Source organism: Pongo abelii, chromosome 12 (assembly GCF_028885655.2).
Source record: "Pongo abelii isolate AG06213 chromosome 12, NHGRI_mPonAbe1-v2.0_pri, whole genome shotgun sequence".
Classification (NCBI taxonomy): Eukaryota; Metazoa; Chordata; class Mammalia; order Primates; family Hominidae; genus Pongo; species Pongo abelii.
The window spans coordinates 109,099,752-109,126,539 of NC_071997.2; the positions used below are offsets into that span (position 1 = coordinate 109,099,752).

The following is a 26,788-nucleotide window of genomic DNA, read 5'->3' on the forward strand; positions in this document are numbered from 1 at the left end:
GGATTTTGTTGAGGAGGCGTTTAGGGAGACAGGGAGAAGTGAGAGGAGAGAGGCTGGGGAGGCCAGCTCATGCTCAACAAGGACTGCACAGTTTCCCCTGTGGAGTCGATGAGGCAACTGACGAGGGGTTTGAGCGGATGGATGAGATGTTCAGTGTGCTTTTAGAGAGACCGCTCAGGCTGGAGGGTGGAAAATGGATTTGGAGGGAGCAAGACAGAGGCAGGGAAACCACTTAGGAGGTGCTGCATTAATCCTGGCGAGAGGAGGAAGGTCTCGATGGGGAGAGGGAAGTCGATCCACTTAACGGGGAGGAAGGAGGCAGGAATGAGCGTGTGTAGCCAAATGGCTGTGGGAGAGGTGGGAGTAAGCTAGGCTTCAGTTCTGGGGACCAGGCATGGCTGAAATAAGGAACACAGGAAGAGATGTAGGCTTTCAGCTTGGTGAATTAGATGGATCTGCGGGACATTCTGCTGGAGAGGCCCAGAAGGCCACTGAGCAGAGGGGTCTGGAGCTCAGGAGAGGGTTTGGGCCCGAGACACAGATCTGGGAGTCATAGGGACTTGTGGCCATCACTGTTATTAGCTGCCCCCTCTAACTTCCTACCTCTGAAAAGAAACCCTGCCTCCCACCTGATCTGAGGACCCTTTTCTCCAGGGCTCAGTGGCTAGGTCTGGGGTGGGAGCCCTCTCTGTATCCTCTGTTTACCCAACACAGTCCACTCAGGACCTCACTCTCCCTCTTCCTGAGTGCAGGGGTTTCCATTTGGTCCATTGCGGGCTGTCTGTCCCCTCAACAATCAGAGCAGGTGTGGGCTCCTCCAGCTGGGTCCGTGTTCCTGGCAGCCCCAGAGCCCTTGGCTCAGGGACCCACTTCTCCCTGCAGAGTGCAGGTGCTGCGGCTCTTGGCCGACTTAGGTCTCCTTTGGGGTGGAATGCCAGCCCTTGAGGATCCTTTGGTGACTGGTTTCTCACCTCTCTGCCCACCCTTCACCTCTCTGCCACTCAAGGGGAGCAGGACAAGGAAGGTTCACTTCCTTCCTCCTTGCTGCAGACCCCATTGCCGCAGAGGGACCCCAAACCCAGAGAGAAGGGGCGGGGACAGGGCAGGCCCCACCTGTGTGCGTGTCGCGGGGTCCTTCTTGATCCACTTGATGACCGTCTCGTACACCAGCTCCTCAGCCTTGGTGTTGAGGCTGTCGTTGGAGACGTAGGCGATGAAGTCGTCCTTGGAGATGCTGAGGATCTCCTCCTGGGCGGCCACCTCGGGGAAGATCTGCAGCGCGAAGGCCTTGGCCATGTGGTAGAGCTCGCTGCACTGCATGGCCTCGGCCATGGCCAGCACGCCCAGGCAGTTGCTGGCCGTCAGCTGCTTCTCTGGGGGCGAGAGCGCAGGACCACTGACCCAAGGGCCCTGGAAGCAGTCGCCACCTCTTCCCATCGCTGTCACCCTAGATCCTTCTCTGAACCCACATCCTGGGGACCCTGCCTGCAGCATCCAGAGTCCCTGCAGGCCCCCTTCCTGGGTGTCTGGAGGCTTCGATCCTTCTCCTGGGTTCTCCCCTACCCCATTTCATTTTGACTCCCGGGGGCCTCCCTCTGTGTGCGCAGGTCCTGGCAGAAGGACCGAGACTGGGAGGCATGGAGCACGAGAGCCCTGCTCAGAGCCTGAGCCTGGGCTGGGGTCAGGAGTCACACTGTTGCTGAGGTCGAGGGTGGCACTGAGGCTTACAGCATCTTCTGTGTTGTGCCAGGCATGTCTGTGGTCCCAGACTCCTTCGTTAGCAGTAGTGCCCCTCACGCACCTCCCAGCTTCTTGCATAGGCTTCTGCCCCACTCATTCTGGCTCGCTAGGCTCTGGGGTCCATCTGGCCAGCTCTCCTGGGCTTAGTGGCTAGGTCTGGGGTGGGAGCCATCTCCGTATCCTGTTTACCCAATACTGCCCCTCCCAGGGCCTCGCACTCTTTCCCCTTCACACTAGTGGTTCTTCCAGCCTAGGTGTGTCTGGGTTCCTGGAGGCCCACCTGTGCGCCAGCCTCACCGCCATCGTGGTTCCCGGCACCTCGAGACTGCTTGGTGCCCCTCTGTCCTCACGATCTGCCCCATCTCTAGGCTGGGCTCTGGCTTTCTCTCTGCACTCCACACCCCAGGCCACTGCTTCTTTGGGGGCTTTCATCTTTGTCCCTCCCTCACCTTGCCGTCGCCCATGCAGGGCAGCATCAAGTGTAAAGGCAGCATGTTGTTCAGGTCAGCGACCCCCCGGGAGCTCCTGACACTCAGTCCCCATCCTGGGCAGCAGATCTGGGTACTCAAGGGGACAGTTCAGATGTCTAGACCTGGGCAGACATCTGGGGTGGCCCAGGTATGAATAAGGTAAAGGGAAGGCAAGTTTGGGCTGCTTTGTTCAGGGTCTAGAGAACAGGGCTGTGAGGCCAGGGCCACAGCCTCTCCCCACAAACAGAGCACGTGCACAGCCCTCATGGTGCCATTTGTTCCCACAAGGCCTGGCGGGGCACAGTATGCCTCTCCTACCTACAGAGAAATGACACGGAGTCCTCTTCATTCCATGCCAGGGAAAGAGAGCCTTTGCATGTAGTTATCCGAATTACCATCTTAGAACAGCCCTGCCAAACCCAGCCACATGTGAGGGAGCTTCAGGTGTGCACACACAGACCTCCCTGCTCAGTCCTTGCTGTTTATGGAGTTCTCCGCCCATCTGCACTCTTCCCCCCAAGCGACATAATGTGGCCCCTGGGCTCACCGAGAAAGGACACGCAGACTTTGCAGAAGGTGTGGAACTGGAACTTGCTGGCCGCCTCCAGCAGTGTCTTGGCGTTGGCTGAGTCGATGACCAGGGAGCCCGTGTAGACAAACTCCAGCAGCAACTCCAAGACGTCCGCCTGCAGGTTCGACAGGACGAGCTCCAGCTTCTCCCGGCCGCCCTGGCCGCTCTCTTGCACAGACCTAGGCACAGAGACCAGGGTGTCCTTACCTCCTGCGCTGCGGCCACCGTGCCGCTTCCTCACAGGGCTAGATCTCCCTGCACACCTTGGTCACGCCCTTGGTTTTAGGGCTCAAAGGACACAGCAATGACACACCTGAACCTAATGCTCTGACACGGGATCTGAAAGAGAAGAGTCTGACCAGAGATGCCCAAAAGAACAGAAAACCCTGCTTATCACTACTCGGCATGTCCATGCAAAGAAAGATGCAAATCAAAAAGCATGAGCTATGGATGGGGACGAGGACCAGGACTGGCCTCAAAGGGAAACAATACGGTTCAGCCCACTGCAGGCCCTGGCGTCTCCACCAAAGCAGGCCGATGCATCCCAGCCTGGCCCTGCCTCCCTCGGGTGGCAGATTCTCCAACGTGACCCAGGCTTGGGAGGCTCCCAGCTGGCTATGATGCCAGCCGATCCAGAGATATCCTCTGATTGCCCCAAGACCGAGGGCCCCAAGTTGCCCCAGAACCCGCCCCAACCCCACCTCTTTCCAAAAACATATTGTTTCCTTTTAGGCATGGAAAGGAAGCCCTTCATGACATTGCTTTGAAACTGAGGACGAGACGAGATAGACGGACAGAATGGTCAGAGCCGGGAGGAGGGGAGAGGAAACAACCAAGGACTTCCGCCACAGACAGCCAGCAGCCATGACCTGGGGCCTGGCCCGGGGCGGGCCCTCCTGCCACATGGAACACGGGGTCAGAGGTCAGAGTGGCCTGCGTGTAGAGTGTGCATCGGGCTGGGGAACCGGGGGGAGCAGGGGAGGGACACAAATATATAAATCTGTTTATATCTGGTGTCTACAGGAATACAAAACCATTGCAAAGGCTCCTAAGGCCTGGCAGCCGCCCCTAAAGCTGGACCTGGAAGGAAACAGATAAGATGAAGCAAGAGTGACACCGATACATAAGTGACAGCAGGAGCAAAAACACCCGGCGCGTTAGGAGTCCGGAGGCAGCTCCACAGGCCATCGGCTTGGCCGCCCCATCCTGGCTCCTCCGAGCAGCCCTGCTTCCCACCCTGAGCCCTGTCCTGCCTCGGGCTGGGCTCAGCCACATGGTTGGGAAACGACCTCTGTGGTCCACTCGCTCGCTTCCGAGGAGGCCACAGGGCAAGATGCTTGTGACGGGTCCCTTGTGCGCACCTGCAGCTGGCGGTGGGGCTGTCGAGGTGTCCAGCAAGCGAGCAGAGGCCAGCTGCTGGGTGTGTGGGTGGGCGGAAAGAGCAGGGGGCAGGGAGCTGGGGGCGCTGGGTGCCTGGGCTTTGCCACCCACAGGTGGGCAGCCTTGGTCTCCCAGGCCCTCAGCCTCCTCTTCTGCAAAACAAGAGGGTGGAACTAGATGAGGTCTGAATTCCCGTGGAGATTTTGTGACAGAGGCTGGAAAATGCCCTTCTCACGAGACTCTTCCCTACGTGGCGGTACCTGAAATTCCACCATTAGAGCGACATTCTCAGAGGTCAGGCACCGCTCTCCCAGGGCCTCAGCACAGGCATGGCCAGGAGGAGAGGGGGAGGTGCAATCCTGCCGCGGAGCTGGCGTCCAGGCTCCCTCCCAGCGCGGCCACAGTAGGCCCTCCCCACACAATGGCTCATCCCACCAGGACCCCAAGGGGCCTCTGCCTCCAAGCCCTGGGCCAGCCCAGAAGGCAGAGGGGACAAGCTGTGGGCTCCACAGAGGCCCCTCCAAACCCCCCAACACAGAATGACTTCTAAAGTGACTTCACACACCTAGTCTTCTGCTGTCAGGATGGATTTCCATACTTCGGTGGCTTTGTTAAGTGTAAAAATAATTCACTATGTGATCACTTGAAATCACAGAAACACCCCCAGCCCCAGAGCCATCTGGTCAACCTCATACTCCTGTCTTTGCTGCCTGGGCCTTCATTCCTACAAGCCACTGTCCGGCCTCTCCTCCGCATGCCCTTTCTGCCCTGTGGTCACACTGGGCCACAGCCTTCTCCCGAGGCCCCCAGTCACTGCTGCCTTCACCTCTGGCCAGCCCATTTGTCCACCCAGGAGTCCTCAGGCGGAGGAGCTCAAAGCCAGTGAAGGGCTGAGCCCAGGGGGACTTCAGGATGTGTGAGCACATGCACACGCACACATATGCACTGACCCTAAGAGCCGTGAAGTTCCCCAGTGGGGAGGGGTGCTGGGCAGACGGACAGTCCATGGCTGAGTGACAGGTGCGATGGGACTCACATGGCTGCCCTGAGGGGTGCTGCCTGTCTTGCCCACAGCCTGAGCCAGGGAGTGGGTCCTGGCCACCAGGCACACGAGGAGGGGCACAGGTGCCGTGGAGCATCGCAGGTGCTGTGGAGCATCGCAGGTGCTGTCTAGACTGAGGAGGACCCCTGGCCACAGGAGGCATGGCTGTGGCTCTGTTCCTCCTGGCCCCTTGTGAGGGTCACCTGTCAGGTGGAGGGGGCCGCTGGGCAGATGATCTGCAGGGAATGGCCGCAGAGGCACAGGGGAATGTGATGGGGGCTCTGTCAGAATTTGAGTTCAAGGAGGAGGTGAGGCCCCAGAGGGCGAGGCCTGTGCCTCTTACCAACACACACGGTTCTCATCCACACAGGCCTTCGTGCATGGCCTGCAGAGCTGTGAGGGGGTGGGGGCGCCTCTGTATCCCTGGACACCAGACTGTCTTGGGACTGGACCCCAGTGCTCCTTAGGCCTCTTCTCTCTGAGCAGGGATACCCCCGTGATGGGTGAACCCTTCAGAGGGGACACCCCCATGATGGGTGACCCTGGTCGCTGATGAGGGGCTGTGTCCTCCACAGGTGGCTGTTCTCTCCCTGCCCCGAGCCATTTCTTGTCCTGTCCTACTGGGCCCCATGGAGTGAATGGCTTAGGGTGCTGCTGGCCCATCAGGTCATGATGTGGCTTTGGAGGGACTGCAGCGGGGCAGACGGGCAGCACTAACCCTCTCTATGAAGCTGACGCAGGGGGGTGGGGTGTAGAGTGAGGGCAGGCTGGGTCTGTCAGAAGACCAGAGCTTCCTGGAGTCACCTCCTTCTGGGGGCGGGGGTGCCCAGCAGAGGCCAGAGTCCGGGACGCAGCCTCTGCTCAGCAGAGGAATGGCTAGGCCCAACTACTGGAATGTTTGCAGTCCTACCATTAGCCACAGACTCATCCAGGATTAGAAATGCCCTTCCTTCCAGACATCAGGATGGAGGCCCTCATCCATCCTCACGCACCTCAGAGATCAGATGTTTTCATTTTGCAGGTGGGAGCTGGGCACTGTCTGGAGCAATGGGAGGAATCCATGGGCAGTGGTGGGTGAGGGACAGGCATGGGGCAGGTGGCTGGTACCCAGCTCTGCTCAGAAGAGAGGACTCTGCCCATGAATGAACGCCCGGGCATGTCATCAGCTGCAGGCCACACGCATGGGCATGCACCCAGTCTCCCTGGGTCTTGGGGATTTGTGTGGCTCAGGCCCACCCTTGGTAACTTGGCGACAGGTGTGGGTCACGCCATTGTGCCAACATCCAAGATGAGACATGGGAGTCTCATTATCTGGCTTCCAAGCCACACCTGTCCACTCTACTGAGGTGCTGCCACCCACACATGCTCAGGGAAGAGGGTGAAGGGTGTGGGGCTCTGGGAAGGACTTTGCCAGGACCCTTCTGCATGGCCACGGGGGCAGCCAAGCCCAAAGGGACTCGGCCGCAGGCTGGGAGAGGACACTGAGACCCAGCTCTCCCGCTCATGGTCTGAACGGGTCATCTTTACAAAACACACATCTGGTTGCAACACCCCCAGGCTCCTGTGACCCAGGTCCAGCCTCCCTCCAGCTGCGTCCCCTGCAAGCCACCCTCAGGCCTGGCCCTGCAGCAACGTGGAGTCACCTGTGGGACCTGAGACCTCCTCCCGCCTTTCGACCTTGCTCTTCCCCAGTTGTCTGCCCGGCCGATGCCCATTCTTCATAACCCACATCAGATGCCACCTCTCCAAGGAGCCTCTCTGAATGACCCTCCTCCACAGCCAGGCCCTTGGCCCACGAGTCTCTGAAGTGTCGTCTCTGCTCGTCTCTTTGCTTGTCTGCAGCATGTCCCCACCAGACTGTGGGCTCGGCTGGTGTTTGGTGTGAGCCCCGCCCCCAGGAGGGGCTCCTGTGTGTTTGCTGAGTGACGAGCCAGTGAGTGACTTAAATTGCCACATTCTGTCCTGTGGCTCCGGGGCAGGGTGTCTGCACTGGGGTTGGGTCTGGCAGGCACTGTCCTTGCCAGGCTCGGGTGCTGGGTCATTGTCCTCCTTGGGGCTGGAGTGGTGGACATGTCACCTGTCCCAGGCTGGTGGTGGGCGTCTAGCCTGAGCCTCCAGACCTGGGGATGCGGGGACAGCAGGGAGGGATCACCTGCCCCTGGCAGGGCTCACCCAGGGAGGTCCAATGTTGATCCCCACAAATCTGCCTCGGGTGGCAGATTCTCCCGCCTGTCCTGGAGGTCTGCACCAGGACAGAGGTCCCAGAGAAGGTCCCTACTCCCTCCCCTTACAAGAGTGCAGCTGTCTGAGCGGGGAGCCACTGCTTGGGGTCAAAGGGCAGGGCCACAGCTCTGCACTGGGCCAATCTGGCCACTGCACAGTAAGTCTCCAGGGTCACGGATGTGAAGGGGACTGAAAAGACATGGTGACATCAGCTTCTCTCTTGACCACCAAGAATGTGAAATTCTCTATGATTTTACATGGCAGGAAAGGAAACCATCTTCCTGTAAAGACTTGGCTTTCCTCCCGAGAAGGCACTTGTTTGCACTCATCAGCACCAATGGTCATGTGTGCTCTGTGGCTGCAAACGAACACGGCGACTTTCAGCCACAGGGCACCCTGGGCTTGGCTTTGGCTTCCCCTTTTTCCTGTGTGACCCTCCTGTATGCTGAAGGCCCCCCAGCCCCGTCTCTACAAACCTCAGACCTCTCTGGGTTCAGATCCATGCACCTGGCTGCCTACAGGTGGCTCAACCTGGGGACCTGGACGTCCGTCAGGCTGCTCAGCTTGACACACCAGATGGTCAACTGCTCATCTCCCCAGCTCTCCCGACACTGGCCTGTGGACCTGCTCTCCTCCCCGTGACCTCTGATGCCCATGACACCTCACCTTCTTGGGTCCTGGTGCTTGCCTTTCCATCCTGGTCCTGCCCATCCTCTGCCCTGAGGTGTCAGAGCTGCAAGGAGACCTGGGCATCACTTGAACCAATTTCCTGATTTATAGATGAGAAAGCCCAGGACGCAGGAGAGGACGTGACCAGTCTGAGGTCATAAGACAAGCGGCGGAGTCACGTGTAGGACCCAGATCTCCTGCCTGCCAAGGTGGGGATGTCCTCTCTCCTCCAGCCCCATCCTTTCTGATGAGGGCCACCGAGACACATCCTACTGTTCTCCTTCCTTCAGGTGGGCGTCCCCTCCCCACTGCTCTTGAAGTTACCCACCTCAGACCATGCCCAGGTCCTAGCATGGGGTCAGGGCTCGCCTGCCCCAGCGCAGCCTCCTCTGGGAGGGCCATCTGCCCCACCCTGCCCTTCCCCGCTCATGCCCCACCCCTGGCCTGGAATGTTCTTCCTCCCTCTTCTCAGCCCAAGAAGCCTTCACTACTTTGGGTTCTCTCCTAGCACGTGCTCTTTTCTGTTGTGTGCAAGTCTGGCTTTCAATGTGTGGTCTCTGAAGCCATCTGAGGGCCCCGTGCTCCTCTTGCCCACCACGTTCTAGCTGGGGACTAGGCTGCCGCTCAGCACTGGCCTGCCCGCTTTCTGTCCTCTCTAGCTGGTTTGGAGCCAGGCCCAAGACGCTAGGATGCTCATCCATGATCCGGCAGCCAGATGCAGGCCCCTGCTGTCCAGGATTTGTCAAGAGTGGCAGCACAAAGTCCTCCCCGGCCTGGTGAGGCCACTAGACATGTCCCTTCACCCCAGACCACATGCCCCTAACCCCTGTGCTTGGACAGAGGAGCCCAAGCACCAGGGGCAGGAGACCCGAGGTGTCCATGAGACGGGAAGTCCCAAAGAGCCTGCCCCTTCCTGTGAGGCTGAGGGCCGGCATGTGGCCAGGCAGAGACTTCCCACAGGGCAGCTGGGCTCTATGTGAAAGGCCGGATCGGAGAGGAGATGCCAGCCAGGGATCCATCCTGAAACAAAACACAGTCACTCCGGGGTTAGTTGGCAAGTCCAAACACGGCATTGGGAAGCAGAGGTCCTGTCCTCCCTCTGAGCACAGTCCCGGCTCTGTGTCTGCCCCGGAGAGGCTGCAAGGCAAGAGGAGCAGCGGCGTTAATCTGTTGAGGGCTGAGAGAAACGTGAGCGTTACCCTGGGCTGGCCCCTTGGCTGCTCTCCCTTACTACGGAGCTGGAAGGTGGCCCCTGACTTCTTTGCAAAGGTATGAAGCAGACAAATTAAAAAATCAACATAATGGAGGAAAAAAAAAAAAGATGCTCATGCACCAATAAGACTCATTCAGGTAGAAATAGCCAGGGCAGAGGGCAGGAGGGAGGGAGCAAGGGTTGAGAGAGACCGTGTTTAGGACACACCTGGTCTGTGCTCCACAGCGTGGGTTTAGGCTCAGTGCACAAGGATCAGACATGCAGTGTGGCCCAGGCTTTGCTACAAGTCTCTTCTCCCCGACTTGGGCTGGGGAAAAGCGGCCCCGGGGACGGCCTGGCCGATGCGCTTTCCTGGCATTAGTCACCACCGACAGCAGGGACGATGGCACTGGGGATCCTGCTCTGGCCCAGTGGGGGCAGTGTGCCGTGATCCCTTAAAATGGAGCCTACAGTCCCCCCTAATCTCAGGGACAGCTTGTGAGCCACTGAGAACCTGGGATCTCAGGGGTGGGGCGCGGTGTTATCTACTGCTGGCAGAGGCCCCTGGTGACCAGCAAAGCTGTGGGTGGGAGCGGGTGCTGGGCACAGTGGCTGCTCTGAGGCTGTGTGTGAGAGGGTACTGGGGAGGAGGAGGAGGAGGAGGAGGAGGAGGAGGAGAGATGGCTACTGGCTCTGTGACAGGGAGTCACGCTTCAGGAACCTGCAAGAGAGGGGAAGAGAAAAGCGACACAAAAGCGTCCTACAAAGGAACAGACCCGACCACAGCTGGAAGGAAGGCAAACCTTTGAATCAGGTCCTTGAAATACAAGCTGCAGGAAGCTAGAACATTTTGGTGGACTTCAAACTCTCTGCCTTCAACAACAATTTTCAGGTCTGTAAACGCTTTCGCTCTGCGTTGCTGGTTCAATTCCTTCAACATTTCTGCAGAACAGAGAAGACAGACAGGGCCAGGTTCCCATTAAGAGTTTTTTTTTTTTAAATTAAAAAAAGTTTTTTTTCTTTTTTCAAGAAGTAGAGAAATAGGAAATACTTGATATTGTTTCTTGGCAAGACTGGCTCAACACTGACAGTCAGAAGAAGTCACAAACATAATGCATAAACAAGCAGCCACTGGGAGGGGCTAATAACCAAAGGAATCACAACTTCAAAAAGCAAAAAAACCAAATATGATACAAAAAATCAAACCCAGAAATTGAAAGGCTGGGGGAGAGATTCCCATACTGACGATTGGAAACATAGAGAATACATTATCACAGACAACTAAAAACTGTCAAATAACTACGGAGCAAGTTCTCCAAATGCCAATGGGTGCCGATGTATTGGAGACCAAGTCAAGCATGGCACTGTGATGTAAGATGGGCTGGATATGGTTCAAAGGAATCACAACCACAAAACCTGCAAAAACAGCGTCCCTTATGTTAGACACTCACAGCCATGGCGTGGGAGGAGACCCCGAGAAAGGAGGGGGCCATGGGAGGCCTGACAAGCACCTCCTTCTGTTTCACACTTGTGGGGACTTTTCGGGAAAGCAAGCAAGCAAGGGACAGGGACCCTCTGTGCCTCCTCCCACGTCCCAGGCGAGTCTCTCAGGACACCCACCCTCTCCTGGGGCTTTGACATGGGGCAGAGCCTGCTTTACAGCCCAGCAGATCCCAGGAAGTGGCCTCGGAGGCTCCCACTCTGCTGCACACCTACCTGTGCCTGGTGTCTCGGACCTGGGGCTGGCACAGACAGTGCCTGGGCCCGTGGGCTCCAGACCTGGGGATGTCAGAAGCTTCTCCCAGACCCACCCCAAGGCTTAGAAAGGAGAAGGAGGGAAGAGCCTGCCAGCCACCCTGTTGGGGTTGCACACTCTCTTTCATTGGCAAAAGTTAGGGCCTTCAGCTGACCACTGCTCCCCATAGCCTCGCCTCATCTGCCTGCCCCCAGGATCCCCTGGGCAAAACCTGCCTTTAATGTTGCTGGTAGCTGTGCGTCAGAGGCCCTGATCCTTGGGCCAGAATGACCTAGACTGTCTTCAGGCCAGGCGATTTCCCTTGGCAGATGTGTGGGAGAGGGTGGCCTGCAGAGCTGAGCCCTGCTCTCCAGCCCCCCGGCCATCGCCCCTGCTCCAGCCTCATTGGTTGTTGCTGTCCACATGGGCCAGGGCCGGCTGCCCGCCAGGACTCCTTCCTGGCCTCAGCCCTGCTTCTGACACTTGGCCAAGACCCTTTGCCTCTCTGAGCCTCTGCTTCTGCATCTGTAAAAAGGGGATTGAGGATCCTGCTTCTGCTCTCTGATTGCCAGGCAGGCCCTTTTTGGTGAGGACACACTGGGCTCTGCTGAAGACCAAGGAAGACGGTGGGAGGGGCTCCTGGAGAACACACTGCATGCATGTTCAGGGAGCGGGGTTGGAGGCCCTGCCTTCTGGGAGCCGTGGGCAAGGCTGAATTACTGACCCCGCCAACCCCAAGTCACACTGAGTCTGGAGTCACAGCAGAGCATCTCCAGGGGTGCGGAAGGGGGCTCTGGCTGGAACTTCAGGAAGGATCTACATGGGGCGAGCTCAGACCCGGACAAGGGGGGTGGGAACTACAGACAGAGACCAACAGGCTCAGAGCACCAGCAGGAGGGCGCGGGAGGGCGTGGGCGGGCGCGGCAGGGCGTGGGAGGGTGCAGGAGCACGAGGGGGCAGGTGCAGGTGGACAAAAGGGCCATGGGCAACAGGGAACACAATGAGGCGGTGAGCGGGGCCAGATCGCAACAGTCTTGCCTGGGAGCTCCAGCTTCATCCTGGGGCACCAGGGAGCCACGGGGGATTCTGGACAGGAAGTGGCAAGGTTAGACATGGGTTTCAGACAAATCCACACAGAGGCAGGATGGGGAGTGGCTTGGGAGGCCAATGGGAGGCAAGATAGCCCCGTGTAGAGAGTTAAGCCTCGAAGCCAGACCTGAGGGTGAACCTGCACTGGGCCTATCAGCTCGGTGACCTTGGGAAAGGGGACCCACATCCTCAGAGCACTTGAAGGTTCCATGAGACAGCATGTGGCGGGCACACAGGGAGTGCTCAGCGGGTGGCAGTGTGCAGTGCTGCTGATGGTGATAGTCTTTCCGACGGAGAGGTGAGAAGGCCGGAACTACACAGCAGCAGCAGGACAGAGAAACAGGAGTGTGTGGACCCCGTGGGGCTCAGTGCCGGAAGGAAGTGGGGAGGGGGAGGCATGGAGACCACTAACAGGTTTTTGGAGGGGATGGTGGTGGGACATCAGGAAGGGAGGGAACAAGAAGATCAGTTGTGGGGTGGGGCCTGTGGGACACCTAGGGGATGGGGTAGGAGGCGGTGGAGGAGGCCTGGGCTACAGACAAGGCAGAGAGCCCGGCGGCGCCTGCACACAGCCCGGGGGGAGGGGAGACAGCACAGGGCCAGTTGCAGGGCCAGGCTGGATAAGGCTCAGCTGCCGTGCTCACACGCATCTCCGGAAAGAGTCACCAGCTGAATTAATGCCCAAACCACGAGCCAGGTAGATGACATCACCTTTTTGAGTGAAGCGGTAGGGGAGGGGACAGAATTCTGGGCTGGGATTCTGAAGACCTGGATCCTGGTTCTTGTTCCAGCATTGCCACTAATTGGTGTGTGACCCCGGGCCAGCACCCCAGCTTTCTGGGCCTCTGTTTCCTCTAGCACAGAAGGGCAGAGCCACCTGCTTGGTAGCCCCCTGGGTGTCACGCTGCAGAGAGTGACAGATGTGGCCCCACATGCTTGCTGAGTTAATCAGTGCTTAGGGGCCTGGAAAACACAACAGCACACAAATGCCTACTCTTTCGGGGCCCGAGGCATCCTGAGGGTTTCTGAAGACCTTCCCTTCAAATCGAGGTCCCAGCAATGATTCTATCTGCAGCCTGAGCCCCAGCTATGACATCTGCTGCTCCAGGAATTCTGGAGCCAGACCTGGAAGGCGCTTGGAGGTTCAGGTGTCCCCATCCTAATGTAGGTGCTTTCTGCTCTCTCTGAATCTCACTTGGTGGAAATCTGGATTTAACAGTTTGGGAAGATTATTCACTTTCAGAAGAATTTTTCAATTTATGAAAGTGCTCACCAGGGGATTCTCAGCAGGCCCCAAGTGCATTCCAAGTATCGATCAGCTGGTGTGTGCAGGCTGCTGCCCACTGCCTGCCCAGCCTGCGAAGCAGGCGCTCAGGCTCTCAGGCTGTGCCTGTCGGGGGGCAGACCCAGAATCCACAAGGGGACACCAGGACCTGCTGGGCACAGGCTGCCCTCTTCCCTGCCCCATGTTTTGGCAAAGGACACTCCCTGATCTCTGAGGAGCTTCCAAGTGAGGTGTGTGGGGGTGCTGTGGGGTCTGGGGAGACCTTCCAACAACACGGCCTGTTCTCAGGTGTGGGAGGTTTGCAGGCCTCGGGGCTGGGTCTTCAGAGTGGACTTCCAGAAGCACCTGGCACCCTGCACTAGCCTGCTCCAGGATTCTGCGGGGGAAGATGGCCTAGAGACCCAAGGCCCTCCCTGGACGGAGGCTCGGTGGGGTCTGGCGAGTGCAGTCCTGGCAGCTGAGCCTACTAGGTGGGGTGAAGACTTGGCCTCAGCATCCGTCCCTGTTGGCCGGCCCCAGAGGTTGTTTTTGGGTCTCCTCGGCTTTGAGTGGGACTCCCGCCTACGTCTGTGGGACTGCACACCCTGGCCTTGCTCACGGAAGTGGCTTCCCCATGCTCCGATTTTTGTCCCAGGCCTCTCTGCCCCTTTCCCCACTGCCTCCTGCACGCCCAGGATGCTCGACTCAGCGCCCAGCATGGAGCTCCTCTTCCCGTGGAAGACGGTCCACTGCCCGCAATCCGCAGGCCTTCCCCAGACTCCTTCCACCCCTCATCACACCAAGTCCCATCTTTTTACCTCCTAGAATTCTCAGGATCCAGCCTCTCCTGCCCTAGACCCTCCAGCACCCTGAGTGAGCTGCCCTCATCTTTCACTTGAGTCACTGCAACAGCCTCTGAGGACGTCTCCCTGTTTCCAGCCTGTCCCCCTCCAGGCCACCTCCACACTGCAGCTCCTCACAGCCCCTGGCCACACAAATCCTTCAGGGCTGAAGGGGTAGCATGGCTCTCTGGGAGGTCTCCCTGTTCCCTCAGCTCCTCCTCCACTTCCAGGCGGCCCTTTGCTCCCCAGCAAAGCCTCCTTGCACCCCACACACGTCCCCACTCCAAGTCTCCGTCCCCTCTGCCTGGATCTTCCCTCCCCTTCCTCCATCTGGCCAAGCAGTATTTATCCTTCACCACCAGGGAAAGTGTTATTTTGTCCTGGGCCTCTTTGCCTCCTTCCCCTCTTCCTCCCACACCCCCTGCCCTGCGCCCTCCTCCGGAGGCTGGCAGAACAACCTGTGCTCACTTCTTTATAGATACTAGGAGTTGTAATTATTTATTTACATGTCTGCCTCCTGCACTAGACTATGTTTTATTTATATTTTTATCTTCGACACTCAGCACAGGGCCTGGCACATATATATATATATAGCTGGTGTGATGGATGGCAAATATTCTTTGTAGCTTCCCCCGTCAAGAGATGGAGATGATTTCCCTACCCTTTGAATCTTGGCTGGCTTTGTGATTTGTTTGGACTACAGAATGTGGTGGAAGTGACCCTGTGAAAATGTGAGCCACGGCCTTAAGAAGCTTTGCTCGCTTTCACTCACTCTCCAGGGACCCCTGGCACCACCACCATAGGAATGAGCCTGGGCTAGCCTGTTGGAGCATGAGAGACTGTGTGGAGCAGAAACGAGCCGTCCCAGATGAGGCATTTAGACCAGCCAGTCTCTGCCAATATCAGCCGGGCCTGACCTAGATTGGCTGAGTGTAGTCCAAACTGCCAAACCAGGATCACAATCTAAATAAGTGGCTGTTGTTAAAACACAGTGTTTAAGTCACTGAATTTTAGAATTGTTTGTTAAGCAGCAAGAGCTAACTGATACACAAGGCATGAATAGATTGATGGACTCAAGTGCTCAGGGAACTTTCCCTGTGTTGGTTTCACCTTTGCTAGTTCAGTTTGAGGCTAATTCTTTTTTTTTTTTTTTTTTTTTTTAGTTGTGGTAAAATGTACCCATTTTAAAGTGTCCAGTTCAGCAGTGTTAAGTATATTCACACTGTTGGGCAATCCTCTGGAATCCTTTTCATTTTCACGAACGGAAACTCCACGCCCATTAAACAACCACTCCCCACCTCCCCTCCACCCAGCCCCGGCAACCACCATTCTACTTTCTGTCTCGGTGAGTTTGACTATTTTAGACCCTCTTATAAGTGGAATTATGCAATATTTGTCCTGTGAGTGGCTTTATTTCACCTAGCATAATGTCCTTAAGGTTCACCCACATGGTAGCATGCATCAGGATTTCCCTCCTTTTTAAGGCTGGCTAATATTCCACTGTATGTAGATACCACATACTGTTTAACCATTCATCCTTTGATAGACGCTTGGGTTGCTGCCACCATTTTGCTATTGTAAACAATGCTGCTATGAGCACTTATTTAGACTGTGACTCAGGTTTGGCACTTTGGGCTACACTCAGCAGATCTAGGTCAGGCCTGGCTGATATTGGCAGAGACTGGCTGGTCTAAATGCCTCATCTGGGACAGCTCGTTTCTGCTCCACACAGTCTCTCATGCTCCAACAGGCTAGCCCAGGCTCGTTCCTATGGTGGTGGTGCCAGGGGTCCCTGGAGAGTGAGTGAAAGCGAGCAAAGCTTCTTGAGGCCGTGGCTCACATTCAGTTCTCACCCCCTAGTTATGGACCAGATATCCCCTCTAATGACCCGTCTCAAACCCCATTGGTTCTAAGTGGTTAGTGTAAAATGGCTCTGCGGATGCAGCGGCAAGTGGCATGAGGGAGTAGGGACTTGAGGCGGCTCTGCCTGGAGCTGGATGCTTTGCCTAGAGGAGAGTGAAGCCACAAACAGAACCAAGGCTGGAGATGAAGTTGCAGCCAAACTTCTGCATATTTTTCACCAAACGACACAAGTTATTTGTCAGAGACTAATGGGCTCGTTCCGGCTGGACTATAAGGGCTGTGTGAGATGGTAATAAAGAGGAAGAGATGTCAAATATTAAAAGGCAAAGAATTTCAGTGGCTTTGCAGCAGAGAAGTCCATTAAATCAGAGCCTTGAGAAAGGTTGTGTGGCCAAATCATTTTTTTTCAGAGCTCAAGTAAGAACCCAGCTAGGTGATAAATGCTTCCCATCCCATTGGTATGTATGACACATATTTGATAAAGGACCTGAAAAAATTATAAACTCAGAGCAGTTGTGAAATATACTGAGAAAGCCCAGCAAAGACAGTGTCAGGCAGGCCCAGAGGGTAATTCATCCAGGAGCAGGGAGCCTGACGCATGCTGACACTGTGGGGACAAATGGGGGCTTTACACAAACAGAACGTCCCGCTGCTGCTCCACGCGCCTCCCAAGCGGAATGTTGCCCTCCCTCCCCGGTCTGATCAGATATACATTTCTTCCCCTACTTCTTTTCCAAAGAAGAGCTGGCCTCAGAATAAACCCTGAAGGCCAAGAGAGGGCTCCAGCTTCCAGGTGAGACAGAATGAAACCACCTGCGGGCGGCACCTGTGGATCGCTTGTCCAGCCTGAGTTGGACATGTGACACCTGAGGCCCTACACAGGCAAACCCTCCTAGAAACCATGAAACACTCTGACTTCTTGCCTGGACTTAGGGTTGCCTGGACTTACAAATTCCCCAAATGGTAATTTCTGCCATTTATCTAAAAGGGAGCCAAAATCCTAGGAACAGTTACAACCTCGCCCACTAGCCTGCTGTTTCCAGACTGATGACACTGGATGACAAGGCCTATTTACTGAGCAGTGATATCTGGCCTCAGAGGTCCCCTCTGTGCCTACAGCCCCTGACCCAGGGCTGCACACCAGTGGGTGCGGGTGGGACTGAAGACTGCCTTCCAGCTGGAACATTCTCATACCCTCTAAGATGATAGAAAATTCACTTCTATTTTTCTCCTTAACATTGTTTGAAATCATCATAAAACTAACAGAAATATTCCCTTCTCTTTCCCTGGGTTTGTGCCCCTGTCCCTTAGGTCCAAGGACTGAACAGAGGTGGCTGCCAGCTTGGGCTGTGGGTAGTGTGACTGGGAGACCTAGATCTAGTCACAGATTCATCTCAATCCTCCTGTGACCTTGAGTGGGGGCTCTTTCTTCATCTAGGGTCCACAAGACCAAGGGCTGCCTTGATCCCTTATTTCCAAACAACTCCTCACCGTGGGCTCCTGCAGGCTTCTATGACCTGACCTGACCTGTGCTCACAGCTTCATATTCTATCACGTTCCACACATCCCCCAACTCTCTCTCTAAGTTCACAGGCAGTTCATCCTGTTCCTTCACTTTGAATGTTTCTCTTTTTGCCTTTGGCCAAGGTTTCTCCTACACTTGCTTCCTAGGGTCCTGTCCATTCCTTAAGCCTCACCCTATTATTATTACTATTTTGTAGAGACAGGGTCTCGCCATGTTGCTCAGGCTGACCTCAAACTCCTGACCTCAAGCGATTCTCCTGGCTCGGCTTCTCAAAGCATTGGGATTACAGGTGTAAGCCACCATGCCTGGCTGTAAGCCTCACTTAAAATCCCATCCTCGGCCGGGCACGGTGGCTCACTCCTGTAATCCCAGCACTTTGGGAGGCCAAGGGGGGCGGATCACAAGGTCAGGAGATCGAGACCATCCTGGCTAACATGGTGAAACCCCATCTCTGCTAAAAATAGAAAAAATTAGCCGGGTGTGGTGGTGGGCGCCTGTAGTCCCAGCTACTCAGGAGGCTGAGGCAGGAGAATGGTGTGAACCCGGGAGGCAGAGCTTGCAGTGAGCTGAGATCGTGCCACTGCACTCCAGCCTGGGCAACAGAGCAGACTCTGTTACAAAAAAAAAAAAAAAAAAAAAAATCCCAACTTCTAAAAATTCTTACAGATTCCCCCAGTTGCCATTAACTTCACCCTCTCCTATGGTCCCATGAGACTTGGTACCTCTATTGGAGTAGAGACCCTTGGCTGCCTTATTACGGAGGAATGTCTGTCTGTCTGTCTCCTTTCTAGTTTGTGATCTTCTGGAGGGCTTTTCTCTCTGGCCCCCTGAGCACCTGGCACCATGTTTTGCACAAAAAGTTCCTTTCTGATTGGAATTCATTGTGGGTTACAGACCACATGCAGATGTGTGCTAGGGGGTTAGATCACATTCCCTCAAATGTGATCCACCGGAACTATTTGAAATACCACAGTTGTGTGGAATCACATGGACAGAATGTAAAAGTCAAGCCCCTCTAACTTCAGGCAACATTGGTGCTAATAACAGCGATAACCCTGCAATTCGTATGCAATCTACAGTTGCTAAAGCATTGGCACATTAATTATTTAGGTCCTCCTTGGGGAGAGATTTAATTATTCTGTTCAGCTCCAATGGCTCTGAAGAGCCTTAAATGGCCTTCCTGGGAAGAAGTGACCACCCCAGCAGCCGCCAAGCACAGGTGCAGCCTGGAGCCCTTGAGGCCGCTCTGCAGAATAGGGTTCTCTCCAGGCTTTGGGTCCCAGCTGCCCGGATCATAAGATCTACCCAAACAAAAACCAAGAACAGATCATCTTCATGGACAGTTCGTGCCTTGTGGGCTCAGAGTAGGAGTCAAAGGGTACGGTCTCTTGTTTAGGAAGGAACGGAGGACGACAGGGGGCAGAGTGTCAGGACCCCATCCCCAGCCCAAGGAGCCTGGCCAGAGGGTGGGCACTGCAGAGCTGGGGGTGGGTCCTGGGCTGAGCAGGGAAGGCCATGAGCAAATTCCATGGCTGCAGCTGGAGCAAGTGCCTGGTTTGGTTGACACTAGCAGCACGTAGTTCCTCCTGCCTCCAGCGAAAAGGTTGCTACTTGGCTCCTTCCCCTGCTTGGAGGATGGAGGCCGACGGGTGATGGGAATATTCCGAGCGGGAGAGGAAGAACATGTCATGGGGTGCAGGCAGGGCTGAGAGACCTTGGGAGAAGGCCAGGGCTTGGGAGACTTGGGTGAGAAATAGGGTCAAGGCCAGTGGTATGAAGAGTTCTAGAGTGGCCAGAGCCGGAGGTGGAGAGGACTTTGTGTGGGGAATTAAACATCCAGGGGAGTCAAGGCAGGACCTGGAAGAGCTCTGTGGGGACTGGAAGCCTGAGGGTGGGCTGGGGGAGGGCCAGGTGAGGGGCCAAGGCAGTTGGGAGCAGACAGAGGGGCAGGCATTTAGGGGCAGGGTGGCTCTACCGTCCTTTTGTGAGGTAGTTGGCCCCACCAGGGGTTAGAACTTGTTACCAGGGAGTGGGGTGTCCTGAGGTGCCTTGGTCCTCAGGGCCAGAGGAGAGAGAGACTTGAGCCTGGCCCCAGAAACTGAACTGAATCCAATGTCTGGGGTGGGGGTGGGGGTGGGTGGGTCTCACTCCTCCCCCTGTGCTCATAGCCCTCCATGTCTTCATGTGGAAGAACTGTGTTCTGTCTACAGCGTTATTTATTCAGAGGTGCTGCTTCTTTTCCACTGGAGGTAGGCTCTTGGAAGATGGGGTGGTTCTTGGCTGGAGGGATTGAAGAAGCCAGGATAGATAGTTGGGGCCAGAGGCAAGAGCCAAGTTCAGCACCTTGGAGAGCTCTGAGCACCCTAGGGTCAGGGCAGAATGCCAGGGGAGCTCTATAGGGGTTAGAGGGTGCCCTGGAGCAGCTGACCATGTCCACTGCTGAGTGAGGCTGGGGCCCTGACATCCTCCTTCAGAGGCAGACTCAGACCCTGAGTTCTGGGAACCTCAGATGGCTTGTGTCTTTTGGCCCCTTTGTTTACTCATTAAACTGCTGTTTCCTGTGTGCCAGGCACTGGCGGGGGGAGGGGGGGTGCTGGGGTCACATGGAAATTGGCATGTGTGCAGAGCTGGGGAGCTCACAGTGTAAAGGGAGACACACTCACAGAGCATTTGTGTGCTTGGAATGCCCTGAGTGGAGTCTGACCAGGGCAAGTGCTGGGCGGAGGTGGCGCTGAGGAGGGGATGCCTCGTTCTTCCTGACAGAGTCGAGGGGAGACTCAAAAGGTGAGCAGGAGTGCCCCAGCTGGCTGCAGGGGTGAGATGCGAACACAGGCTGAGGTGTGAGAAGGCCATGTTAGGGACTGAAGGTCACTGGTGTGGCTGGCATGTACTGTGTGCACACATGGCTGTGAGTGTGTGTGCATGCATGTGTATCTACGTGTATGTTTGAGCATGTGGTGGGTACAAAGGTGTGGGTGCGAACATATGGTGTGTGCAAACATGGGGGAGGGCGTGTGTATGCACCTTTGTGTGCCAATGTGTGTATGTGTGTGTGAGAGCATGTTGTGTGGGTGTGTGCATGCACCCCTGTGTATGTGCCTGTGTAGGAGTGTGTGTGTGTGAGAGAGAGGATGTGGCATGGGTGTGTGTATGCACCCCTGTGTATGTGTCTGTGTAGGGGTGTGTGTGTATGTGTGTGTGTGAGAGGAGGTGATATGGGTGTGTATGCACCCCTGTGTATGTGCCTGTGGAGGGGTGTGTGTGTGAGGGAGGATGTGGCATGGGTGTGTGTATGCACCCCTGTGTATGTGTCTGTGTAGGGGTGTGTATGTATGTGTGTGTGTGAAAGGAGGTGGTATGGGTGTGTATGCACCCCTGTGTTATGTGCCTGTGTAGGGGTGTGTGTGTGTGAGAGGGAGGATGTGGCATGGGTGTGTGTATGCACCCCTGTGTATGTGTCTGTGTAGGGGTGTGTGTGTATGTGTGTGTGTGAGAGGAGGTGGTATGGGTGTGTATGCACCCCTGTGTATGTGCCCATGTATGTGAGCATGTGGCATGGGTGTGTGTATGTGCCCTCATGTATGCATATGTGTATAGGAGCATGTGGTGTGGGGGCGTGTATGCATCCCTGTGAATGTGCCCGTGTGTGTATGTGTGAGAGACAGCATGTGGTATGGGGGTGTGTACGTGCCTGTATGTGTATGTACATGCAAGCACGTGGTGTGGACGTGTGCATGCACCCTGTGTATGTGTCTGTGTGTGTGTGCGAGTGTGATGATGGATGTGTGTTCTCTTGTGTACAGTGCATGTGAGCACGTGGTGTGGGTGTGTGTCTGTGCCTGTGTCTGTGTAGATGTGTGTGGGAGACAGCATGTGGCATGGGTGCGTGTCTGTGCCCTTGTGTATGTGTGTGTGAGCATGAGGCCTGTGCATGTGAGAAGCAGAGGGAAAAGCTGCAGATCAAGGCAAACCCATATCTGACAGTGAAACAAGCAAACCAACCCATCATCTTTTTCCTGCAACAGGCTGGGGGCCACTGGTGGATTTCACGAGGGAGGCTGAGAGCCTCAGGTTTGTCTCTGACACTGAAAAGGTTGCTGGAAAGCAGCTGCGAGTGGCCTGACCCTGCACGCGCGGGCCCACCTCCCCACGCTCCCCTGGCCTGGGGCTTTCTTTCTCACACCATCATGAGCTCCCTTCTTCCGGGCTGCCCACTGCCATTCCAGCCCATTCTCACCCCTCGTCTGAATTTCCCAGGCCATAGGCAAGCACCCAAAGCATATCATCAGGTGCCCACAAAGCACAGGACACCGGGCCGACACCTGGAGCTGGGGTGGGGTGAGAGCTGGGGAGGAGGGGGCAAGAGGTGAGCAAGACAGCTCCTGTCCCGGGGGAGCACGCAGCTCAGTGCGGACATAGGTGCCCACAGTGAGGAGCTGGATGAGAGAGCTGCAGGGATGGTCAGCTGTGGTGCTAGAGGCCTTCTGAGGAAGGAGGGGTGGGTGGCCAGGGCTGGGGGGCGGGGAGTGGGGCCAGGAAGTGCAGGGCTGTGGGGCGACTGCTGGCTGTCTCCAGTGGAGAACCAGACCCATATGAGGGGGGCATGTCACTCTGAATCGACTAGCTCAGCACCTCAGTGCATATTTATGGGCCTCCTTCATGCCAGGCCTGGACCATGAAGAGGAAGCCACTTTCTGTCCCCAAGGAGCTCAAGTCTGATGGGGAAGGAGCCACTGGAGTGGACGGAGGTAAGTTCGGCTGCTCAGCACCGGAACCCCTTCCTACTGGGGATAATCCCAAGATGGGGGGATCTGGGCCATGTCACTGTGGGGGCCCAGGGGAGGTAGCTCCCTGGTAGCCGGCGTGTGGCCATGAGGCCTAGGCTTGGCCGGTCGGGTGCTCTGGCCCTGGACTTCGAAGTTCCAAGGAGTGCAAAGACAGTGATGGCCACGGTGGCTGTGATGAACTTACAAAGCTATGCTCCCCCAGGGCCTGGGCAGGCTCTGCCATAAGTGGCATTTATCATAGGCCTGACATATCCATGCGCCTGTCCCAGTCAGGGCCTGGGATGCCAACCACAGGACCCAGCTCTGTCAGCGAAGCAGAATGGTATATATTGGAGGCTGGGGAATGAGGCTGGGAATTGGGGCAGGAATGGAGGCGGTGCAGCCAGGCCCGTCACAGAGACAGTCCCCCTGGGGTCCTACATGGGTGCAGTCTCCCCTAGGAGCCCGCTGCCCTCCATTCCCAGCCAGTGGGCAGCCCTGGGTTCCAGGGGTGGCTGGCTCTGCATCTACCCATGAGACCACCTCCTACTCTCTTTCCATTCGGAGGCCCTGGCTGACTGGCCTCCACTGGTGGTCCTGGGGAGCTGGGTGAACAGCTGTTGTGGGGTGTGGGGAGGGGCTGGCTGGGAAAAGGCCGAGTGAGCGGCCGAGTGAGCAGCCTCAGGGCTTCTGCATCCAAAGCTGCAGACCCACAAGAGCGGTGTGCTTTGGAAACAGAAGTGTCACAGGGACCTGGACGAGGAAATGCTATTCCTCCATAAGGGATGAGGAGCCCGACAGCCACAGATGCAAACCCAAAGCCTAAATTCCCATGTGCTCATGAAACCTCGCTTTGTTGTGTTCTTCCTGAAGACCTAATCTTTCCAAGATCTGGCCTGCTACGGCTTTGGGAAAGTCAGCCACCTGCACCAGGTGACAGGCTGGCTCAGAGAAGGAGTGGAAAGAGATGCAGAGAGAACTGGGGATGGGGGCAGGCAGGAGAGAGCCACAAGGAGATGGGAAAACATGGGTCTCCTCCTGCTTCAGTAAAAGCCATTATTTCCCAAGAATTCTGAGAGCCATAGTCCCAGCAAATAAATCAATAGTTTTAAAGGATTTGCAAGAATTAGTGAACCAGAGCCGGGAGTACAATCAGTGTAGTGACCTAGGCAAAGAGGGAAATGAAATGGAAACCCCAGATGCCAGGAGCTAATGACAGCTCAGAACACTGCGAATCCCATCCAGGGAGGAGTCACAGCTGGGAGGATGTGGGGTTAGGAGGGAGGAGAGAAGAGAGAGAGAGGGGGAGGGGGAGGGAGGGGGGAGGGGGAGGGACGGGAGGGGGAGGGGGAGGGGGAGGGGGAGGGGGAGGGAGGGAGGGGGGAGGGGGAAGGGGAGGGAGAGGGGGAGGGGGAGGGAGAGGGGGAGGGGGAGGGAGAGGGAGGGGGAGGGGGGAGGGAGAGGGGGAGGGGGAGGGAGAGGGAGGGGGAGGGGGGAGGGAGAGGGAGGGGGAGGGGGGAGGGAGAGGGAGGGGGAGGGGGGAGGGGGAGGGAGGGGGAGGGGGAGGGGGAGGGAGAGGGAGGGAGGGGGGAGGGGAGGGGGAGGGAGGGGGGAGGGGGAGGGGGAGGGGGAGGGAGAGAGAGGGGGAGGGAGAGGGGGAGGGAGAGGGGGGGAGGGGGAGGGGGAGGGGGAGGGGGAGGGGGAGGGGGAGGGGGAGGGGGAGGGGGAGAGAGAGGGGGAGAGAGCGTGTGTGTGTGCATGTGTATAGAGACCCCTCCCCTCTCTGCTCACTCTGTACCCTTCACGATCTTCCAGGAGGAGTGTCTGCCCCTGGTTCTCTGTGCCCACTCCTCCTGCCCATCCTGGCCCGGGTCAGTTTAGGGCAACATGTCTGCCTCCTGCCATTTCGGGGGAGGTAAAAGCCCAAGAGTCATTTCTAGTTTTTCTTATTTCTAATGATCTTTTAAGATTATACAAGTAATCTCCACATCATTAGAGGAATATTAGAAAATCTTAATAGGCATGAAAGAAGAAAGTGGAATTGTGCCCTCCAGGTGACCAGCCCCCACCGCAGGCCCTGGCACACAGTCAGGGGGTCAGGTCTGCCTTAGGAGGCCTATGTCAGGCCTGGGGGTCGGGGGGACCATGCAACGATGGGGAGTCAGCCCCTCATCCTGCCAAGGGTGGAACACTGCTTCGGTGCCCCTTTGTAGCAGGCACGGTGCCCAGCACACCCCCCTTGCCCATCACATCGGTCGGCGAGTGCAGTCGTGCCCCAGCTTGTGAGAAGGCACCCGGCCTGGTCTCATGAGGTCCCAGAAAGGACCAACAGGTGGGCTGTACTGACACCCCCGTCCTCCCAACCCCCAGGTTGTGCCTGGTCTCCCTGCGTCCCAGACCAATCCCTCCTCCTGGGTGTGTGATCTTTGCCTGCTGAATCCTGTCTTCCAGTTAGCCGCGAGCTCAGGTAGGTGGAACCACCGCCTTTCCCTCCCCCGATATTCCCAGAGCCCTGTGCAGCCTCTGGCACTCACTGGGCTCCACGTGACGATCTACACGCCTGAGACCCCAGATGCAGGAAGGAGAGGCCTAACTGGGCACACGGCCCATGCTCTGGGGCCTTCTGGCTCAATTCTCCCTGCATGGGACCTTTCATGGGTCCCTACCATTTCAGCTGAGCTTCTGGCTTTACTGACACCCCTCTCTGCCTGGGTCCCTCCCCACATGTATTTAACTTGACAGTCTGTTTTTCTTGGGAAGCAGAACCTACCAGATTCTGTGATAATACCACGGCCCTGTTTTTACAAATCCAATGGACACAGTTACCCAAGCGTTGCTGTCCTGCACTGGCGGGGCCAGGCCTGTGTACTCGGCTGCAGCCCTGGCTTCTGGGGGCCTCAGCTCTAAATGAGCCGGGCACTGGCCACTGTGCTCAGAGGCTGACTGGGGGTGGTAGGGCAGCCATACAGTGTGGGGACCATCCCCTACATGAACACAAACGCTGAGAAGGACCAGTCTCCCCAACAGGCTGTGCCCAGCATGGGCCACGGGTGCTGTTCATGGGGCACCCAGCACTCAGGGAGCCCCCATTGTGTGCCGGCCCCTGTGCAGGGGGCAGAAGTGATACAACAACCTGGCTTTCTGCCCTCAAGGAGCCTCCTCTGCATGTACAGTTATCCACTCAGTGGGGCAGGACTGTGTGGAAGGGAAACGGAGGCTGCGTGGGAGCCTGGAACAGGAGGGTGGCACCTGGGCTATTCCCTCTGCCAGGGAATTCCTTCGTCCTCGTTCAGAAAACATCTACCCATTCGGTAAGATCAGCTGCCACTCTGTGGTCCCATCACACTTGGCTGAGCACTCTGTTGAGTCGTTTATTTCTCTCTGGACCGGGGGTGGCTCATGGATAGGGACTCCCAGCACTGAGCACCCAGCAGGGGCAGAGAGGTATCTGCTGGCTGAGTGAATGACCCTGACCAAATGGGAAGAGAGACGCCTTCCTGGCCTGGGGGCACTGAGATGCCGCAGCCTGGCCGCGTGGGGGTCGTCATCAGCTGAGTCTGCGGTCCCCTGTGGTCACACAGGACCAGGTCCTCCTAGACTCCACAGCCCCCGGCCCAGAGATGAGGAAGGTGCTGCTCGGCCCGACATGGGAGTGGCTCCTGCCCACCATGGGCCACAGCCTTCCTGCTCAGCTCAGCCTCGGTGGTGAATAACGCTGCCCCTGCTGTGCCACTTCCAGGCTCTCCGGGCTCCCACACTCTGCTGCGGAGGCCCAGGCTGGCTCCCTCTCAGGGTGGGTGCTGCCTCTGGAGGGTGGAGGTGAGGGGAAGGGACTGAGGGTGGCCCTGCGGGGCCTTGATGGAGCAGCAGTGGGGACCATGCACCTCTGAGGGTCTGGGTGAGTGGGGGCTGCAGCCAGGCCTGGGGGCAGGCTGGGGAAAAGGCTTTCCCCAGCCTGGTTTTCCCCAGCCTGGCTGCCCCGGGGGATCAGGAGGGTCTGCAAACCAAGCTCTGGGGCTCCCTGAGGTTCCAGGAAGAACCCCGCCTGTCCCAGCAAAGATGGATCCAGGAGAGGAGTGGGCTTGGCCACCTCGGCTGCCACCAGAAGCTGCCCCCTCAGCTCCTATCTGTTCCCCTCTGCCCCTGGAGCTTCTGAAACCACTTCCCTCCTCCCTGGACTTCTGCAGGCCGAGGTATGACTGTTCTGTCTCCTGTTAGCAAGGTCTGCAGCATTGCTCTGAGCAGCATCCTCCAATGTGGTGCACCTGCTCGACAGGGGCGCAAAGGTAGGTGCTGGTGGGGGGAAGTGGTGGACTTGCTCCCCACTCCGAAAAGCTCTCACTCCTCAGGAAAGCTCTCAGAAGCAGAGCCTGCATCTGACTGGTCTCTGCACCCCAGTGCCTGGCATAGCTTCTGG

At 57.0% G+C, this 26,788-nt stretch overlaps 2 protein-coding genes across 3 annotated transcripts in view; one reads left to right on the plus strand and one right to left on the minus strand.

Moving 5' to 3' along the window:
- The window catches only part of ATAD2B (ATPase family AAA domain containing 2B), a 233,208-nt gene extending 227,315 nt beyond the window's left edge, over positions 1-5,893 (plus strand). Inside the window, exons 28-29 of the transcript XR_008522477.2 lie at positions 3,514-3,703; positions 3,805-5,893. The gene's annotated coding sequence lies outside the window, so the exon portion shown is untranslated. The remainder of the gene's footprint in view (positions 1-3,513; positions 3,704-3,804) is intronic.
- KLHL29 (kelch like family member 29) overlaps positions 1-26,788 on the minus strand; it is a 318,944-nt gene that overhangs the window by 14,054 nt on the left and 278,102 nt on the right. For both annotated transcript variants that reach the window (XM_009237502.4, XM_054548335.2), the window contains 3 exons: positions 10,091-10,229; positions 2,758-2,960; positions 1,114-1,373 (listed from right to left, as the gene is read on the minus strand). In XM_009237502.4, coding sequence (XP_009235777.3) covers positions 1,114-1,373; positions 2,758-2,960; positions 10,091-10,229 — 602 coding nt within the window. The remainder of the gene's footprint in view (positions 1-1,113; positions 1,374-2,757; positions 2,961-10,090; positions 10,230-26,788) is intronic.